We start from the raw sequence: 21,675 nt of genomic DNA on the forward strand, positions 1-21,675 counted from the left end.
CAGCTGCGGAAGCGCGCATGCGCGACGGGGTGACCACGAGTACAACAAGGAAGTAGAGAGAATATAAACATAAACATTAATCGAAACAGCTGATTCCGTGTCAGCAGATCCACAGAACTCTTCGAGACACAACCGACTGATCTTCAGATCTGCTGCAACACCAGGAATCATGTCCAAGAAATGCAAGATGTTCCTCAGTGGAGTAGTCGAGGGTGAGTCGCCAAAAACATGATATAACATAAAATAATGTAATATAACATGAACATACGTAAAATATATCGATAAAAAAAAAATTGGTAATGTTAAGGTTAATACGCTTATAATGTGATACTCTGTTTTGTTTTATTTTGAAGTAAAATGTTACAATAGTAATATTTTTATTTTGTGTTTATTTAGTAATTTTCGTTTTATTTAGTAGTAGTAGTTTTTTTTATATTTCGCCGTAAAATATTACAATAGTATTTTTTTTTGTTCTCATTAAGTAATTTTTTTTTTTTTTTAGCAGTAATATAATAATAATTGTTTTACTTTGTAGTAAGATATTACAATAGTATTTTTTTTATTTTGTTTTTATTTCATAGTAGTAGTAAATTATAATCATTATTATTTTATTGCAATATTAATAATAATAATAATAATATGGCAAAAATGTAGCCAAATTGTGCAGGCCTAAAAACAAGGGCAGCGTATCTGATTGTTTAATCACATTTTAAATCGCAACCACAATTTGTATATAGTTTTAATGGTATTTTAGTGATATTATCATACTAATAAAAATGCACAGAGTGTACGACTTATATTATTGTAAATGCAGGACATATGAAAGGAATATATAATAAACAAGATATACAACTTATAGAGTATTGCATATTATGCATTACAGTAAATACACAAAATTGTATTGTTGTGACAGAATTGCGTTGAAATGGAATTTCTGAAGGTTGTATTGAAGCATGGCTGTATGAAGTGACCTTTGTGTGCTGCAGGGTTTTATGGGAGGCCGTGGACTATGAGCCAGAGGAAGGAGCTCTTCAGGAGGTGAATGAACCGCTCTTATCACATGCCATCAGCTCTTATCAGCTCGTTTATCTCACTTCTTCTCTGTGTGTTATCTTCATAGGGAGCAGAAATGGGGCTTGAACACATATCTATATGCCCCAAAAGACGATTACAAACACCGGATGTACTGGAGGGATCTGTATTCACTGGAGGAAGCAGGTGACCGTGACCGGTTAAATATGTGAAGCTGCACACTGAACGTTTACATTCATGCATTTAGCAAGCACTATTATCCAGAACGACTTACACTGCATTCAGTTATATATATACTGTATATATACACACACACACATATATTTCTATTAAGTGTGAAACAACACACTCGTTTTGGTCCGCCATAACGCAAGAGGAGGGGAAATAAACATGCTATTTAAGCATATCTTCATTAATAATTAATATTTTTGTTTTAACATTTTTATACTGAAATGTTAAAAAAATTATTTTATTAAAAATAATGTAAAAGTTTAAAAACAATTATATAATTTTTTTCTTTAATGGCTTAATTTATTTTTATTTTTTAAATAATGCATTTTAATATAATATAATTGGATTTAATGCAAAATTTACTTTTGCAATCAAGTTTGATTTTTTTGTTTTTAGCCCTTCGTGTTAAAAAGTTTGTGCAACTCTACTTAATAAAGTGCAAAAAAAAGAAATAGACATCATAAAACAACCAGCTTAGTTAAAAATACAGAATTATGTTAGACTCTTATGCTTGCACTCTGTGCCTGACTACAAAGATTTAAAAGGTTTAAACATTGTATTTTAATGAATAATGTATTTTATTTCTAATTAATTGATTTAGGACAGTAATTTCTGAAGATGAACTGCTTGATTGTGTCTTACAGACCAGCTGATGACGCTGATCTCCGCTGCTAAGGAGCGTAACGTGGAGTTCGTCTATGCCATCTCCCCGGGGCTGGACATCACCTTCTCAAACCCTAAAGAGGTGACGGCACTCAAGAGGAAACTCAGCCAGGTGCGACCGCTGGAAAACAATCACGCCTCACATCACTTATTATTGGTATTTAATCATTTATCCTGAACTGCATGCAGGTGAGCGGGTTTGGCTGCCGGTCGTTTGCGCTGCTGTTTGACGACATCGAGACGGAAATGTGTCCGGCTGATAAAGAGATGTTTAGCTCGTTCGCTGAAGCTCAGGTGTCTGTCACTAACGAGGTGTTTCTGCACCTGGAGGAGCCACACACCTTCCTCTTCTGCCCCACCGGTAAACACTGGCTCCTCAACGCACAACAAAATAAACAGACAAAACTCGTAATAAACTCTCATTTCATTAGATATCAACATCTTTCATTTTTGCTAAGATGAAGCCTATTTTTAGGACCCTCAAGGTTTTATTTTAATTTTGCAAACTAAGCACATTTACTCACACAGTTTCATTACCATAATGTGATTTTATGTATTTATTTATTTAATAAATAAATATATATCACTATTTAACATTTTCCTCCAGCAGGACCATAATTCTCAGTTTTGCACAACAAAATAAAGAACCAAAACTCTCATTTCATTATTTCTACACATTTGCTGCATGTTAACTTCTTTTTGTTTCTGCCTATATTATGCCTATTTTAGGACCTTTATGATTTTATTTTAATGCAGATTAAGCACATTTAACCACCAATTCTCATTACTATAATGCAAATAATAATAATAATTATTATTATTATTACATTTTTTTAAATATTTGTTCTTAATTTCTATTTGATAGCATGCAAAATATTAGCAAAACTATAATAGTACATAAATGATACTAAAATAACACAATTCCTCTATTTAAAAAACAAAAACAAAACAGAATTTCCCATATTTTCCTCCAGCAGGACCATCATTCTCAGTTTTGATAGTTTCTTCAATGCACAACAAAATAAAGAACTAAAACTCAGCCAAGCGCTTGATTATTTCTGTGCATTTCTCTGGTTTCTGCAGATTACTGCGCTGCGTTCTGCACTCCCAGCGTGCCGCGGTCTGCGTATTTGAACACGGTCGGTGAGAAACTCAATGCTGGGATTGACATTCTCTGGACAGGTAACATCACGAATATCAATGCATTTGGCTGAAGTGACTTGCATTGCATTCAGAGTCTACATTCAATCTGTTCATGCATTCCCTGCGAATCAAACCCATGCTAGTGCAATGAGAAATCTGAACTAAATGCATGAATGCATACAAGTAAAAATGGCAAAAGGCACTTTATTGAGGTGTATGATGTGCTTTTGTCCTGGCAGGGCCGAAGGTGGTGTCCCAGGACATCAGTGTGGCGTCTATAGAGGAGGTGTCCGCTGTTCTGCGGCGTCCGCCGGTCATCTGGGACAACATCCACGCTAACGACTACGACCCACAGAGAGTCTTCATGGGACCCTTCAAGAACCGGCCCACCGAGCTCATCCCCAAACTCAGAGGCGTCCTCACAAACCCCAACTGTGAATTTGAGCCCAATTTCGTGGCCATTCACACGCTGGCCACGTGGTGCAGCTTCAGACAGAAAGACGTTTCTATGGGTAAATATACCGAAGTCTATCGTTTTCATCATTTATTGATGTCCATCTGTCTGTGACATGATGTCATCGCTCCACAGATGGAGACGATCAGGGCTCGGACTACAACCCCCATGATGCTTTGCGGCTGGCGCTCACTGATTGGCTGGTTGAGTTCGGCAGAGCAGATCAACCTGACGGTAAATAAACAACTTATTATTATTATTATTATTTATTTATTTACTTATTTCAGATAGTTGCCAACGCAACATTTTCATATAGTTTGTATAAAACCCTATATATATAAAAAAAAGAAACACTAATAGAAATGACAAAAACAAAATAAAAAATTTAACTTAAAAATTAAGATGAAAACAGACAATATAAAATATATATATATATATATATAAAAATCTAAATATGAACAAAAACTATATTAATACATCAGTAATACTAAAAGGAAACACTGTATTTAATATTTAATGAATCTCACAAAGCCACATCCAGCTCATATTTGACCACAAATTTAAAAGAAAAAAAGTTTTTCTTAGATGAACCCTATTTTTAGGACTGTTTTCTGATTTATTTCCATGCAATCTACACACATTTACCCAGAAATTCTTCTTCTTATAATGCAAACTAATTATTTAAACATTTTATATTTAATATTTTTGAACATTTTCTCTAATTCTTATACTATGATTTATTTATAAATCTTTTAAATGTCAATATATTTAATTATTTTATTTAGTTTTAGTTATTTTAGTACTTCAAATAAAACTCAAATTAGAATTTTAAATTTTATTTAAAGTAATGAAAATAAATGTATTTTTTTTATGGTTTTAGATAATAGATAATAACCCTGTAGAGAAAAATGAGAATCAAAAAACACTTTTTGTGCTGAATTATGATATTAGTCATAAGTGTCCCTGCAGCACAGAAGCAGTCATAAGCAGCACAGCTATATTTGTAGCAATAGCCAACAATACATTGTATGGGTCAAAATTATACATTTTTCTTTTATGCCAAAAATCATTAGGATATTAAGATCATGTTCCATGAAGATATTTAGTAAATCTCCTACCGTAAATATATCAAAACTTCATTTTTGATTAGTAATATGCATTGCTAAGAACTTCATTTGAACAACTTTAAAGATGATTTTCTCAATATTTAGATTTTTTTGCACCCTCAGATTCCAGATTTTCAAATAGTTGCATCTCAGCCAAATATTGTCCAACAAACCATACATCAATGGAGAGATTATTTATTCAGGGTCAAAAATTGACCCTTATGACTGGTTTGTGGTCATTCGATTCCAAAACAATCGTAATGGTCCAAAAGACCTTATTCTCTTAATTCCTGTCAGTCTGTAATATGCCTGGTTTTGTCGTACCTGTGCTCTCAGGTGCTCGCGGCGGCCGCTCTAAGCGTGAGGCGTCTGACGAGGAGCCGATGCAGACGGACGGTTACGTTCCCGGACCCAAAGACAACCCGCTGTACACGGCCGAGCCGCTGACGCTGGAGGATCTGACGCTGCTGTCGGAGCTCTTCTATCTGCCGTATGAACACGGAGCCACGGCCGTCCTCATGCTGCAGGAGCTGCACTGGCTGCGCAGACACAGCCACACCGGAGACGATCCAGAGCAGGTCTCCACACAAACACAAAAAATGTTTTTAAAATGACTTATTTTATAGGGGAAGTCGTGGCCTAATGGTTAGGGAGTCGGGCTGGTAACCTGAAGGTTGCTGGTTCGATTCTCGCGCCGGCAGGAATTGAAGGTGGGGATTGTGAATGAACAGCACTCTCTCCGCCTTCGGTACCATGACTAAGGTGCCCTTGAGCAAGGCACCGAACCCCTAATTGCTCCCCGGGTGCTGGAGTAAGGCTGCCCACTGCTGTGTGTGTGTGTGTGTGTGTGTTCACTGTGTGTGTGTGTGGCTGTGTGTGTGTTCACTGTGTGTGTGTGTGTGTGTGTGTGTGTGTGTGTGTGCGTGCACTTGGATGGGTTAAACACAGAGCACCAATTTTGAGTATGGGTCACCACGACTTAACTTATACATTATTTTATTATTATATTTATCTTATATAAAAGACAGAAAAAATAAATAAAAATTTTATATATATATATATATATATATATATATTATTATTTTTTATTTAGTTTTAAGTAGTTTTATTTAAAATATAAATTGTTAAAATATATTTTAAAGTAATGAAAACACACACACACACACACACACACACACACAGGTGTGTAGGTAGTCTTTTAGGTATATAAAATAATATAAATTAATATATTTGCTTATTTAATTGTTTTTAGTTATTATAATTTTCTTGTATGCATATATATTTTTTCACTTTTTGACAATGGTTTTTATATTACTTTTATTTTATTATTATTATTATTTATTTTTTTACATTTAAATTTATGCATTTAGCCCGTTTCTGCACTGAATTTAAAAAAAGGGTTTTTGCGACTTTTTATCTTACAATTCAGACTTTTTTTTCACAGAATTGTTTGAGATAAAAACTCGCAATTCAGATTTTTTTTTCTTGCAATTCCGACTTATTTTCGCAGAATTGCGTGATATAAACTCAATTGCGAGGAAAAAAAGTCAGAATTGCGAGATAAAAAGTCGCAATTACCTTTTAAACTTTTTATTCAGTGGCGGAAACAGGCTTCCATATTTAGCAGACATTTTTATCCAATCAACTCAAAATAGAGGATTAAAAGCAATTTGTAATAATACAATGTCAGGTTTATTAGACAACTAGATTATTGCACTGAAAGCTTCACCAAGACACATTCTTGGCAATAAATCTGATTCTGATTCTGAATGCATGAACGAAGTTGTTTTGGATAAAAGCGCTGAGTGTGTGTTTGGACGGCTGCAGGGTAAAGACTGGCGGCGGAGAGCGGAGAAGTTTGACGACATGTGCGGCGCCGTGGTGCAGATGTTCAACAGACTGTCCAACGTTCCCAACCGGATCATCCTGTACGACCTTTACAACTACATCTGTGACATCAAGAGCGGCGTCACCATGGCCAAAGCCTACGTCAAAACTCTGGGTGAGAGACCAGACGCCCGCAGAACGCCAGAGCCGCTCGTCCCGAAGAATAATAATCATAATAATAATAATAAGCGCCTCGTGTGTTTGTGTTGCAGGAGGTCAGACGCCTCACCCCGCTCTCGCTCTGACCGATGACCCCGAGCCCTGGGGCTTCAGAGGAGGACTGTCCGGAGAATTCCAGGTACTGACCTCTGACCTCCGACCAGCCTTCTGCTCCTGACGCGTTTTCAAAATATGCAAAAAAATAAAGGCTAAAATATATATTTATTAAAATGTGTTTCGAAACATATGTACTTAAATATATTTCCTACCTATATGTTTTTGGCCATTTTGTGTATATTTCTGAAAATATGTTCTAAAAAATATTTTAAAGTGCTTTTTAAAAGGGATTTAAAAATGTATTTTGCCCTCCATATATTACAATCCAAGAAAATGCATTCACATATGTCACGTTTGAATAAAAATCAGCAAGGATCTACTTTACAATGTTATAAAAAATGTACAATGTTACAACATATGTGTCCCTGCAGCACAAAAGCAGTCATAAGCAGCAGCTATATCTGTAGCAATAGCCAACAATACATTGTATGGGTCAAAATTATACATTTTTCATTTATGCCCAAAAATCATTAGGATATTAAGATCATGTTCCATGAAGATATTTAGTAAATTTCCTACCATAAATATATAAAAACTAAATTTTTGATTAGTAATATGCATCATATTCATTTGAACAACTTTAAAGGTGATTTTCTCAATATTTAGATTTTTTGCACCCTCAGATTCCAGATTTACAAATAGTTGTATCTCAGACAAATATTGTCCAACAAACCATACATCAATGGAAAGATTATTTATTCAGCTTTCAGATGATGTATAAATCTCAATTTCATAAAAACTGACCCTTATGACTGGTTTTGTGGTCCAGGGTCACATAAATAAAAAAAATGAAACAATAAGGCTACTGTAAAATTTCCCCTGAAATACATTTTGAAATATTTTTTTGGTATATGAAGGCTGAACGCAAATATATTTTCAATTGAAAAAAATATATGTCTTTGCACTTCCCTGTTCAACACATATTTAGCTGTATGGTGTTACCAGGCTTCTTCTGCTCGTGACGTGTTTGTGTTGATGTTTAGCGGATGCTGCCGTCTCATGGGATCCGCGATCTGTTCCGCTGCGCTCCGGCCACACGCGTCTACACCATACGACCCTGCACTCCTAAAGACCAGGTGACACGCTCTTAAAGAGACAGTCCTCATCAAAACCACTGCTTGCTCACCTGCATGTCTTTCCAAACCTGTGGGACTTCTGTATTGTGAAGAATGGTGGTAACCAAACAGTTTTGGTTTCCAAACTTACACTAGCAGTCAGAAGTTTGGAATAGTTAATCATTTTAACGTTTCTGAAAGAGTCTCTTCTGCTCAACGAGGCTGCATTTATTTGATCAGAAATACTGTAAAAATTGTGAAATATTATTCTAATGTAAAACAGCTGTTTTCTATGTGAATATGTGTTAAACTGTAATTTATTTCTGTGATGCAGCTGTATTTCAGCATCATTACTGCAGTCTTCAGTGTCACATGATCTTCAGAAATCATTCTAATATACTGATTTGCTGCTCAACAAACATTTCTGATTATTATCAATGTTGAAAACAGCTGTGCTGCCTTGGAAAACCGAGATATATTATAATTCAAAAGCTTGAGGTGAATACTCATCAAGGACTCATTAAATTAGTCAAAAGTGACAGTAAAGACATTTATAATATTGCAAAAGACTTTCTATTCATCTGTGAATCCTGAAAAATAAAATGCATCACGGTTTCTACAAAAATATTCATCTGTTTTCAACATTGATAATAATCAGAAATGTTAACGAGAAATAAATTACATTTTTACATATATTTGCATAGAAAACAGCTATTAAATTGTAATAATATTTCACAATTTTTAGTGAATTTTGATTTAAAAAATGCAGCCTTCGTGAGCAGAAGAGACATTATGGCACATTAGTACACATATGGCAAAAAAAAAAAAAAGTTTTTAAATATATTTCAAAATATACAAAAAAATGGCTAAAACATACATTTTCTAAAATATGTTTGAAAACATATTTACTTTAATATATTTTCTACCAATATATGTTTTGGCCATTTTGTGTATACTTTTGAAAAGGCATTTAAAAATATATTTTTCCCTCCATGTATTTTCTTGGACTGAAATATATTCACATGTCACATTTGAATAAAAATCAGCAAGGAGCTACTTTACAATGTTAAAAAAAATATATATATATATATATATATTAAAAAAAATCAAACATTAAGGCAACTATAAAACTGGAGATATATTTTCTTGTGACTCGCAGCCGGAGGTGCAGAGGATCTTTAAGGAGATGCAGACTGAGACGCAGCAGAAGGTGGAGCTGGTGGGCGACCGGTGAGGATACACTAGTTAGTTTGGTTAGGTTAGTCTCCGAACACTTAATGAAAGCGGTTTCTCCGTCAGGCTGGTGGAGGGTCATGTGACGCCGTCGCAGAGCTGCAGTCTGATCCTAGACGACGCGTCTGGAGTTTGCGGCTACGCTTTCGCCCTCAGCGACGCCAAGACGGCCATGACTAAAGCTCAGGTACACCAACCACCTGAGTGTTAACACTTCACTAACATCTCGAACTTCAACGTCTTTGGGCCAGATTTACTAAACAGGGCAAATTAGCATTCATAGATACAAACCCCTCACCTTTCGGTGACAACTGACAACTTTGATTTTCAAATCAAAAATTAAGTTTTGATATATTTACGGTAGGAAATTTACTAAATATCTTCACGGAACATGATCTTTACTTTTTTTGGTATAAAAGAAAAATGGATAATTTTGACCCATACAATGTATTGTCAGCTATTGCTACAGATATACCTGTGCATCTGAAAGGGAAGCTCCTAAAAATGCATATTCAATAAGGTCAGGCGCAAAAAAAATAACTGTGTCCACGCCGAATCCTGACAGTACTAGTTTAACGCCTCAAGAAGCTGTTAGTAAATCTGGCCCGTTGTCTTCCCTCCAGTATCCAGAGACCATGCTGCAGGATTTCCCATCAGTCATGGCCATCCAGATCCACTCCAGAGTTCCTGACCACAGCACAGCCAAGCGGCTGATTGAACAGATGCTGTCTGCGCTGAGAGACAGCGGTGAGTTTAACAACACTCTCCACCAATCAGAGCGCTGCGCTGACATCAGCAGCGTTACATTAGTCACCAGTCTCACCGCTGATGCTCGTAAGCGGTCTGTTTAAGTGTAAACGCATGTGTTCACAGGGTCTAAAGGAGTTTTCAGCGAGTTCAGATCCAACGACAGACGAATGTTCGACTTCTTGAAGACGCTGGACGTGTTTCAGGTTCTGAAAGTCGATGGGCTTCCGACAAACCTGGTCATCATGGGAACTAAACTCTGACACAATAATCTGACTCTTAATTTATCTCGTATAATTCATTCTGTGATTTAACTCTTACATTTTTTTTTTTTTTTTGTCAAATCTGTATAAAACCTCAAACATAAATTAACTCTGCAAGAAGGCACACCTTAAAAAAAAATCTAAATGTCTGAAATTAATAAAACTTTATTTGCAAATTCATTTTAAATGTCTTTTAATTCCATAAATCAAAAGGAATATTAATTAAATGTCTCCAGTGTAGTTTGTACACTTAAAAAAAACACTAAAATCAGCAAAAATAACATAAATAAAATAAGCTTCGAGGTGTTGTAGTTTTGAATAAAGGCAAATAATTGTGTAAGACAATTTTTGGAGTTATTTTCATTAGTGCACTTCTCAACGCACACATTTATTTATTACGCAGGGTTTCTGAAGGCTTGATGAATGTAAATTTAAGACTTTTTAAGACCAAAAAAAAATGTAAGCAACACAATATGTACACTACCATTCAAAAGTTTGGGATCAGTAAGATTTTTAATAAGCTGTATTTAATTGATTAAAAATAGTGAAATAATATTACAATGTAAAATAACCGTTTTCTATGTGAATATGTGTTAAACTGTAATTTATTTCTGTGATGCGCAGCTGTATTTTCAGCATCATTACTGCAGTCTTCAGCGTCACATGATCTTCAGAAATCATTCTAATATGCTGATTAATTATCAAAGCTGGAAACCGTTGTGCTGCTTCATATTTTTTGGAACCTATGATACTTTTTTTCAGGGTTCTTTTATGAATAAAAAATTTAAAAGAACAGCATTTATTCAAAATAGAAATCTTGTGTTACAATACACATTACAAAAAGTTTTTGTACTTTTTCTCTCTTTTTTTGAAAGTAATAAATACTTTTATTCAGCAAGGATGTGTTAAATGGATAAAAAGTGATTTTAAATAAATGCTGTACTTTTTATTCATCAAAGAATCCTGACATAATATTTCACAACATCACAGTTTATTTCTGTATTTTTGATCAAATAAATACAGCTTTGATGAGCAGCCTCCATTTAAAAACATTAAAAATCTGACTGAGTTCAAAAACACAAATTTCATATTAGATATTTATATGAATATATGACTTTATGAATATAAGATTTGTGACATTGGTAACACTTTACAATAAGGTGTCATTTATTAACATTAGTTAATGTATTAACTAACATGAACAAACAATGAACAATGCATTTATTACACTATTTATTAATCTTTGTTCATGTTAGTTAATAAATACATCTGCTCATTGTTTATTCATGTTGCATTAACTAATGTTAAACACAATTTGTGATTTTAATAATACATTAGTAAATGCTGAAATTAACATTAACTAAGATGAATAAATGCTGTAGATGTTTTGTTCATTCTTAGTTCATGTTTACTAATGTTGTTAACAAATGAACCTTATTGTAAATTGTTACCGAGACATTTTAAGGCCTTAATTTGTAAAAACATGACTCAGGATGTTTTCAAACCCGCAGAAACCCTGTTCTGTTTTTGTTAGAGGTTTCCTCTATTATTGCATCTGTTTCCCGTTGCTTCAGTCCCCTGAGCGTCTGTAGTGTCTCGTCCCTCACTGAGGACCTCCGTCTGCATAGAGCACATGAACATGAGTCTGAAAATATACTGGCTGCCGCTTCATTGCATTATGGGTAACGGATGCCTGCAGTTTTCTTGTGTTTTACTTCACTGAAGTCATATGAAGCCGTGTGTCTATATGAACTCCAGCCCTTCATATTTGACGTCTGCGATCTTGGTGTCGGGCAGCAGGATTCGTCCGTCCAGCGTGAAGGCGGTGATGTACGTGGCGATTTGTCCCGCGTCCTCCTCTGATTTGAGCGCCAGTATGATCTGGTCGTCTGTGTCGGGGATGAATCTGAAGGAGGAGAAGCCGAGCGTGGGTTTGAGCGGTCCGATGCGTGACGCTGAGATCTGACTGAAGTCCGGCGAGCAGCTCAGGATCAGGTTTGATCCGCGGCGCTCGTCCGCCGTTTCCTCGTAGCGCTCGGAGCTAGCGCGGCGCGGGAGGAAGAACCAGCGCTGCAGACGCTCGCTCCACACCGCCGACTCGTGGATCAGATAACCTGAGACAGGACAAACACACAAGATAATGCATTCAAGCTAGTATATGATATATAAGATGATACTACAAGATAATATATAAGAAAACATACAATCAAACCAAAATGTATTCAAAGACCTTCAACGTTTCTCACATTATCACAGTTTATTCGCTATAGTTTTTATACAATGGTAATAAAATATGACAAAAACTAATTCAAATTCATCTTGATAATGTCAGATAACTTTGATAGAAAGGTATGTAACAAAACACGATCAGGTCAAAGTGTCTGAATAATTTTTAGTCCCAAATTTTACTGGTAGTCTGCTGTATGCATAATTTTTGGGTATAATATATTATATTATATTTACATATAATATATGTGTATATATTTGCTATCCTCACTAACATAAATTAACTATAGTGTCCTGCACCCGCTAGTAAAAAAATATCAAAAATTATATCCGTGTCTGAAAATGTTTTGGTTTGGCTGTATATTAAGATAATATATAAGAAAACATGATATAAAAATATATAATATTTTAGATAGTATCCAAAATAGTATATACTATATGTGATTTTATATATATATATATATATATATATATATATATATATATATATATATATATATATATATATATATATATATATATATAGGAAACTCAATATCTAAAATAGATTGTATATATTATACAGTATATGATATAAGATAGCATATATATAAGATGATGAGATAGTATTTAAGAAAACATACTATATATATAAAAACACATATATATATATATATATATATAAAAATAGGAACACTTTTTATATACTATATATGATGATATATAAGAGTGCATAATAGATAATATATATATATATATATATATATATAAGATAGTATATAATATACAAGATAGTACGTACATAATATGTAAGATGATAAATGTGACCATAAAACCAGTCATAAGTGTCAATTTTTCGAAATTGAGATTTATACAACATCTGGAAGCTGAATAAATAATCTTTCCATTGATGTATGGTTTGTTGGACAATATTTGTCTGAGATACAACTATTTGTAAATCTGGAATCTGAGGGAGCAAAAACATCTAAATATTGAGAAAATCACCTTTAAAGTTGTTCAAATTAAGTTCTTAGCAATGCATATTACTAATCAAATATTAAGTTTTTATATATTTACGGTAGGACATTTACAAAATATCTTCATGGAACATGATCTTAATATCCTAATGATTTTTGGCATAAAAGAGAAATGTATAATTTTGACCCATACAATGTATTGTTGGCTATTGCTACAGATATAGCTGTGCTGCTTATGACTGCTTCTGTGCTGCAGGGACACATATGATAGTATATGCTATATGATGATGATATATTTGCACTTCTGGTTAGATATAAAATATATATATATATATAAGATAGTATATAATATATTAGGCAGTATATACTATATATATGATGACAAATAAGATAATAACATTTAAAAAGACAGTAATAACATATGTTAGGATTCAATATGGGCAAATCTCAAACATGTCTCTAAAAATCCTAATCATCAGTTGATTAATGAAAGATGACTCATAGGATGTATCTCACTCCCAGGAAGCGTCATCTAATGAAGATTTCCATCTCCCTATATCTCGTAGCTTTTGTTTTAATGGATCCATAGGTACATATATGCACATGTTTTGGGACTGCCCTGAAGTCAACAAATTTTGGAGACAGGTTTCTACGACTTTGAAGGACATTTTGGAGGTGGCTTGTTGCCTGAGGCTTTTGCTTCTAACTGATGATTCCCTTTGCACTTTCTCTAACTCAGAAGATGTTGTTCTGTGGACTTACGGCTGCGCCTTGCGCTGGAAACACTCTCTAGCATGGACTCACTGGATGCAGTCGTTTCTGGACGTTTTGGAGCTTTCAGTAGCAAGATTACATGGAGCTTCTCAGAAAACTATCTCGGCATGGACAGCACTGAGGTCATGTGATCATGAGCAGGTGTGTGTGTGTGTGTGTGTGTGTGTGTGTGACTCACCTGGCGGTTTGATATCTGCTGCTTTCTTGAGCGCGTTATACCGGGCACCCAGTTCTCGTGCTCCACGTCACCATGGAAACCAATCACCTTCACCCACTGGGGGTCGTTATTGACGAACTCGCCGGTGACCGTCGTCCACTCCTTACCGAGACCACCGACATACAGACGCTCGTCTTTCACCGCCAACCACTCCGCCTTAAAACCTGCAGACGAGGGTCAGAGGTCACACTTGCACTACACACTAAAACAGTACAGCATCATAAAATTAAGTCTAGCTCATACATTCCTTACAGACACCAAATCAAGTTCAACATGTGATGAAACATACTGAAGAGTTCATGCACTTGATTTTCATACTTAGTATCGCGAGTCCATTCTGATTCGATGTGACTTCTAATGATACAGAATTACATAAGTATGTATAATAATATATGTACACCACCAGTCAAAAGATTTTGTAATGTTTTTGAAATAAAGAAATCTCTTCTGCACACCAAGGCTGCATTTATATGATACAGTAAAAATTTTAAAATATCATTACAGTTTAAAACAAACACCTATTGTGTTTTGTTGGCAGACGCACAACAGTTCTTCTGTGGCTTTATAGGTAATATTTCTATTTACAAAATCAGACAATATTGTGTGTCTCTAATATATCAAAATACTAAATTCTTATTATTGAATTGTTGTAAATAAATATCACATTTGCAACTGGTCAGTGTTCAAAAAATGCTGGGAAATCACCTATTCCTACATTAGAGATTACTGATAGACTGTCTGAAAAAAAAATAAAAAGAGTCATGTTTTAGAGAAGAAAAATAAATAAATCACCCGCTGACTTTCAAAGCTGCTACACAGTAACGACTTTCTACTTCGAGAACCTTTATAGAAGTGTAGTGGAGTGAAAAGGACGCTATTTGTCTTTCAAATGTAGTGAAGGTAAAGTCATACGTTTCTAGAAAAAATAATAATCAAGATACTTAAAGAGTGTACTTAGGTACAGTACTCAAGTAAATGTACTTACAGGCTACGTTCACACTGCAGGCAAATGTGGCCCAAATTACTGTCCGCCTCTGATCCCTAGTATCTACCTTTAGACACGCTGCCGTCTCCGTCCGTCAGGATGACCCAGGGCACGGCTCTGTTGGCCTCTATCCGGTACACCACACCCGTTCGGTCGTCCACGCTGTACAGATGCCCGTTAAACGCCACCAGCTCGGACAGCTCCATGCCGCGGCCCTTCTCCGACAGATGACTCTCCAGAACCACCGTCTCCGGATCCCACTCCACGGACACGCTGTCCCCGCTGTCGGACACCAGCAGATGGCCTCGTTTCAGAAAGCTGAACCACGTGTTGTCCTTCTGGCTGCGTGAGTTCGTGTCCAGGTCTGCTATGACTCCGATCCGGTAACGGATCCCGCCGGCCGTGTGTTCCGGTGGACTGAGCGGGTACGTGTCGTTATAATGCGAGTCCACCGATGCAGCCTAGACGTGGACAAAGTACACAATTCCATTATAGAGTGAAACGACAGATACTGCTGGTCAAATAAGTGACCCTGCAGCACAGAAGCAGTCATAAGCAGCAGCTATATTTGTAGCAATAGCCAACAATACATTGTATGGGTCAAAATTATACATTTTTCTTTTATGCCCAAAAATCATTAGGATATTAAGATCATGTTCCATGAAGATATTTTGTAAATGTCCTACCGTAAATATATCAAAACTTAATTTTTGATTAGTAATATGCATTGCTAAGAACTTCATTTGAACAACTTTAAAGGTGATTTTCTCAATATTTAGATTTTTTTGCACCCTCAGATTCCAGATTTACAAATAGTTGTATCTCAGACAAATATTGTCCAACAAACCATACATCAATATGGTTTTGTATTACAAGTGAAAGTTGTAAAGACTGATTTTTACAGTACAGAAGTACAGTGGTGGCCAAAATGATAAGAGCACTAGTATCTTCAGCAGCTAAAACTGGTTTTAAGTCAGTTATTTCTATCTTTTGCTGGAGTGTGTCAGGAGGAAATATCAGTTTACATTCATTTTGCCATAAATTGTAATAATCCAGTGATATTCTTGTGCTCCACACAGAGATCTGATCATCATCAGTCTGTCTGGAGTGACGTGAAGAAACTGAACAAACTGAGACTAAATCCAGAAGAACCGTGTCTCAAGACGCTTCAAGAAACCTCCTGCAAAGCTACAGATCTGTTTTTCACTTGTGTAAAAATGCTGTAAAATGAGGATGCTGTCAAAAATAATGTCATGAATAGATTTTCTTGATCAATTAACTTCTACTAACTAAATGAAATCAACATTTGTTGTGAGCATCCTTTGTGTGTAAAGCAGTTTTTGTCCTCGCTGCACTCGAGCAGAGTTTCTCAGGAGCTTTCTTGAAGCGTCTTGAGACACAGTTCTTCTGGATTTAGTCACGTAGCCCTACAAGAGAAATTACTGATAGACTGTCTGGGAAAAAAAAAAAAAGGTCACGTTTTAAAGACGACGACAAAAAAATAAAAAAATAAATAAATCACCCTGACTTTCAAAGCTGCTACATAGTAACGACTTTCTACTTCGAGGACCTTGATAGAAGTGTAGTGGAGTGAAAAGGACCAGTGCTGAGTAAGTTACTCTAAAAAAAGTAATTAATTACTAGTTACTAATTACATCTTCAACAGTGTTAGTAGATTACTGTACAAATGACTCTCTCCAAAAAGTATTTAATTACTTATTACTAATTACTTTCTAAACCCAAATCAATTTTGACAGGTTAATGATACAAGGATAGACATGAAATGGTTCTTTTAATTCTTTCAAGTAAATTATTCTGGTCACACTTTAAATTAGGGTCCAATTCTCACTATAAACTAACTATTAACTATGACTTTTGCCTCAAAATACTCCTAATTACTGCTTATTTAAAAAAGTAATTAGATTACAGTAGATTACCCAACACTGAAAAGGACGCTGTTTGTCTTTCAAACGTAGAGAGGTTAAAGTCACAAGTTTCCAGAAGAAATAATAATAAGTAAAGTACAGATACTGACAAAGTGTACTTAAGTACAATACTCAAGTAAATGTACTTTGTTACTGTCTACCTCTGCGCCTGACACGTCTCGGCTGGATCGCCACGAGCGCTGACCGCTAGCTCTGCTCTCGGTGGAGCTGGATGAGGTTTGGTGCAGGTACACGAGGACGGCCAAGGCCAGGAGGGTCGTCACCGTGATGGCTCGCCATCGGAAGCGGAAACGCGGGTCGGAGATGGAGCTGGTGATGGAGGAGAACATGGAGACACCATGAACGGAAACCCGCATGGAGTGCATCGGGTCACGGCTCTCTGTTGACATGAAGAAGAGAAGAATCAAGAAGATGATGAATGAATACAAGTGAATAAAACACCTCTTGGAGATATAAGTGCAAATGCAGGTGCATATTTAAAGCAAGACACCACATGTGAATAAGTACATTAAGACAATTATTTGGTATTACAGGTTTTCTGAAATGTTATTTTTTATGTTTTAATTTGCATACATACTCAGAAAATAAATCTGAATATTGAATGAAGCCAGGTTCAAAATTTTTGTTTGACTTTGTTGACATATGTGACCCTGGACCACAAAACCATATAGAATTATACATAAAAGTTGAACAAATAATCTTTCCATTGATGTATGGTTTGTTGGACAATATTTGTCTGAGATACAACTATTTGAAAATCTGGAATCTGAGGGTGCAAAAAAATCTAAATATTGAGAAAATCACCTTTAAAGTTGTTCAAATGAAGTTCTTAGCAATGCATATTACTAATCAAAAATGAAGTTTTGATATATTTACGGTAGGACATTTACAAAATATCTTCATGGAACATGATCTTTACTTAATATCCTAATGATTTTTGGCATAAAAGAGAAATGTATAATTTTGACCCATGCAATGTATTGTTGGCTATTGCTGCAGATATACCTGTGCTGCTTATGACTGCTTCTGTGCTGCAGGGTCACAAATAAGTTTCAAAGGTTTTTACACTGCAAAAATCATAAAATATCATCAACAGACAGAAAACTAATACATTTTCGCCATTTTTTTAGTAATAAAATGTTGTATAAATCAGTGTGAATAATATATGAACAAACCCCTCAGTAAAAACCTTCAGAATATAGACAAGAATAAAACTGTAAAATTTGGTGTATGTAAGTGCTGCTGAAGTGGAGAAAAAACTTTTAAAGATATGTATTAGAATTGAAATCTACAGACGTAAATAGAAAAAGTGCAATAAAATTAACACTTAAATGTGTTTTCTTTTCACTAGTCTGAAAGTAGACATGTTACGGAAGCAAAGTAGATCAAAATCTTAAAACGGACTTAAAATTGTGCAATGTTTTTGCCTTAGATTTGAATTATAGTACATTTATTTAGTCATTTTCTCAAAATCAGTTTGTTTCTCCACTTCAGCAGCACTTACATTCACCAAAACTTACAGTTTTATTCCTCTCTATATTCTGAAGGTTTTTACTGAGGGGTTTGTTCATATTTCATTCACAATGATTTATACAACATTTTATTCCTAAAAACATGGTGAAAATGATTTTTTTTCTATCTGTTGATAATATTTTATGATTTATGGAGTTATAAAAACAGAAATCCAAAATCCCCTCAGTAAAAACCTTTAACTCTAATATGTCAACCAAGTCAAAAATGAATTTTGAATCTGGCTTTTTCCAATGTTCAGATATATGTTCTGGAAATGAATGAAAACTAGTGCATATTTAAACATAACATTTCAGAAAACTTGTAATACAAAGCAATTGCCTTAATGTACTCTAATTAATCAACTTGGTCAGGATGGTGATATTGATTAGTTCACATTTTACCAGTAACACTTTACAATAATCATGTACTAATACTCATCATTAGCTCATTAAAGTATTTAATTTAGGTATGAGTAGATGATTATTCATGCGCTGTTATTGTAAAGCGTTTACCTTACTGTGATTAATCAACTGGGGAAGTATGGTGATATTGATTATTTAACAGCTTTACCCAAGTAACAGTGTCTTGCCTTAAACACATATAACAGTCAACAAACACCGACTTCTGCATTCACACACTGAGTTTATATTGGTCTGTGTGAATATCAAATGTCCAGACGCAGGATTCCCAAACCAGATCCTTAAGGAACGGCAATGCTGATCATACCAAACCGAGCATCATGAAACTCAAAACATGAAACACAAAACACATCAGCAAACTACTGACTCAACTTTTTGATTCAATGCATATCAAGTAAACGCCCAAACAATGCATGCACATCTATGCAATAATGAAAATCAGGTGCACGACCAAACCTTTTTGCATTTTCCCCATGCAGCAAAACGTACAGCATCTCCCAGACGTGCACAATACGAAACAACAGATGCAGCAAACATCCCATCCCGAGAGAGTTCAGTGCTAAACGCGTCTGTTTATCAACCTACCTGAGTCATTACTACACGCTTCATTAAGAAATTACACGCCACTGCGGCCCAGAGCTCCTAATCACACAAATCTCAGCAACAAACTCATAAAACACACAGCTGACCTTTAACGTTTACTTTTAGCCAAAGCGACTTACAAATGAGGAATACAACAAACAACTTTCACTAGTAGTGTTAGATCTTTTGGACCACATTGTATGAAAAATGAATCAGTATTCATCCAATTAAATTAAATTGCATTAAATAATTAAGTGTCCTAAAAAATTAGAATTAATCCACATTAGAAGTTTGGGTCATTCTTAACATAGAAACACTTTAGTAACTTTCTACATTACATTATACCAGATCACATACTAATACCGTATTAGTACAATTATTATTTATTTTATTCATTTATTTAGTAATTTATTACTATCTTAATATACATAGCCTATATGTAATATTAAAATGTAAAAAACGTAAAAAAAATACAATTAATTACATATATGTAAAATTATATTTTTTCTCTCTTATGATTTAATAAAAAAAAATGTGGAGAAAATAGAAAATACTGGATCATTCTTAACATAAAAACACGTCTGAAAGACACTAGAAACACTTGAATGTATGAGCCTAAAAAAATATGAGCCAAAATCATCATAAAATAAGCTTTCAAAATGGATAAAATGCATATTAAATGGATATGCCAATCATAATTTGTAAAAATGAAAAACGTAATTAATTAAAAATATGCAAAACCAAAGTATTTTCACTGCTAGTGTCAAACTTTTTGGACTACGATTAAAAATATAATAAAAAAATTACTCAATCCATTATTTCATTAAATAATCTAGTTTCCTACAAAATGACAATTAATCAAATTAGAATCTTGGATCATTTTTAATCTCTCCGGAAAATATCTGAAGGTCACTAGACACACGTGAAGCTTCGAACAATCACGGCACACCTGTACTGTATGTAATCGTTGACACGGCAACCATGACTTTACCTGTGAAAGGTGAGAGATCACCTGTGAACTAACCAGTCCGACAAAATAAGCAATTAAACAACAATTAACACGGTTCATCAAGTTCAGCCCAGCACAAACAGACACTAAATGAGTCAAAATCATTCGTAATAAATAAAATTCACAATTAATAAAATAACCATTTAAATTAGTAAAAAGCAAAACAGATACAATTCATATTCAGTTTTTAGCAAAATGTTTCTCTCTAACTCTTATGCCAATCATAAGTCGCTAAAAAAACAATAACAACAAAAAGTAATGAAATTGTAAAGTAAACACACAAAACTGTTTTTTTACTACTAGAGTCAAAAACTTCTGGAACACATTAAAATAAAATAAAAAATACTTAGTCGATTATTTCACTATGTAGTTTAACTTCCTAAAAAATAAGAATGAAGTCACATTAGAAGCTTGGATCAGTTTTACAACAGACAGAATTCAACCAAAGCTCAACTAAACTCATCCTTCTCAATGTAGTAATTGTGAATAGTAAGGAATAAAGGATGAATACCTTTCTTTCTGGCCCTCATGTGTGCTGTTTGTCTCATTCATTCAGTGCGAGTGCCCGTCTCTCTCTCTCTGCTGTGTTTTATTATCAGTTTCTCCCAGCGCTCATCTGTCATCATCTTCTGAGATCAGTGAGCCGCACCGCAATGACGAGGCAAATACTGACCCCTAACCTACTGCACACTCACTAACCTTCAGACTCAGACCTGCTGAGCTTCTGTGCCAGAGGTTACGGATATAAACTACATTAAACACTTCAAAACAACGCATTTCTTCTCTAAAGTCGTAATACCCTCAGAAATGTGAAACCAGACATTAAGGGTTTATTTGCTCTCAGGACCGACCCGCAGATTAAACACTAATGAGGAATTATACCGACTGTTTTTGTGTGTAAATCTACGGCCCAGTTTCTCTCGAAGAAAAGCTGATTTGTTTGGTAAATGATTGCAAAC

The 21,675-nt window shown here is 34.9% G+C and overlaps 2 protein-coding genes across 2 annotated transcripts; one reads left to right on the plus strand and one right to left on the minus strand.

Annotated features, from left to right (window-relative positions):
* The first annotated feature begins 9 nt into the window (after positions 1–9).
* On the plus strand, positions 10–10,100 carry ogal (O-GlcNAcase like). The gene is made up of 16 exons (XM_058791543.1): positions 10–212; positions 987–1,038; positions 1,121–1,218; positions 1,908–2,038; positions 2,116–2,287; positions 3,010–3,108; positions 3,309–3,581; positions 3,659–3,757; positions 4,966–5,207; positions 6,457–6,631; positions 6,729–6,814; positions 7,776–7,868; positions 9,007–9,077; positions 9,147–9,267; positions 9,704–9,827; positions 9,954–10,100. Exons 1-16 carry the CDS (start codon positions 170–172, stop codon positions 10,088–10,090), a joined length of 2,016 nt encoding a protein of 671 aa, XP_058647526.1. The 5' UTR covers positions 10–169; the 3' UTR covers positions 10,091–10,100.
* Positions 10,101–10,239: 139 nt separating this feature from the next.
* Positions 10,240–21,675, minus strand: cant1b (calcium activated nucleotidase 1b). Its single transcript, XM_058791544.1, is given in 6 exon segments — positions 10,240–12,204; positions 14,225–14,269; positions 14,272–14,427; positions 15,316–15,709; positions 17,335–17,573; positions 21,228–21,675. Coding segments are annotated over 6 exon segments (1,242 nt in total). The 5' UTR covers positions 21,265–21,675; the 3' UTR covers positions 10,240–11,833.

This window comes from Onychostoma macrolepis, chromosome 11 (assembly GCF_012432095.1).
Source record: "Onychostoma macrolepis isolate SWU-2019 chromosome 11, ASM1243209v1, whole genome shotgun sequence".
Taxonomy (NCBI): domain Eukaryota; kingdom Metazoa; phylum Chordata; class Actinopteri; order Cypriniformes; family Cyprinidae; genus Onychostoma; species Onychostoma macrolepis.

Bases quoted from the DNA above. Each gene is read 5' to 3' on its own strand.
- ogal (XM_058791543.1), top strand. From the start codon at position 170: ATGTCCAAGAAATGCAAGATGTTCCTCAGTGGAGTAGTCGAGG. The intron at 3,109-3,308 runs GTAACATCACGA...TTGTCCTGGCAG, and splicing joins GATTGACATTCTCTGGACAG to GGCCGAAGGTGGTGTCCCAG. The intron at 9,828-9,953 runs GTGAGTTTAACA...ATGTGTTCACAG, and splicing joins GTCTGCGCTGAGAGACAGCG to GGTCTAAAGGAGTTTTCAGC.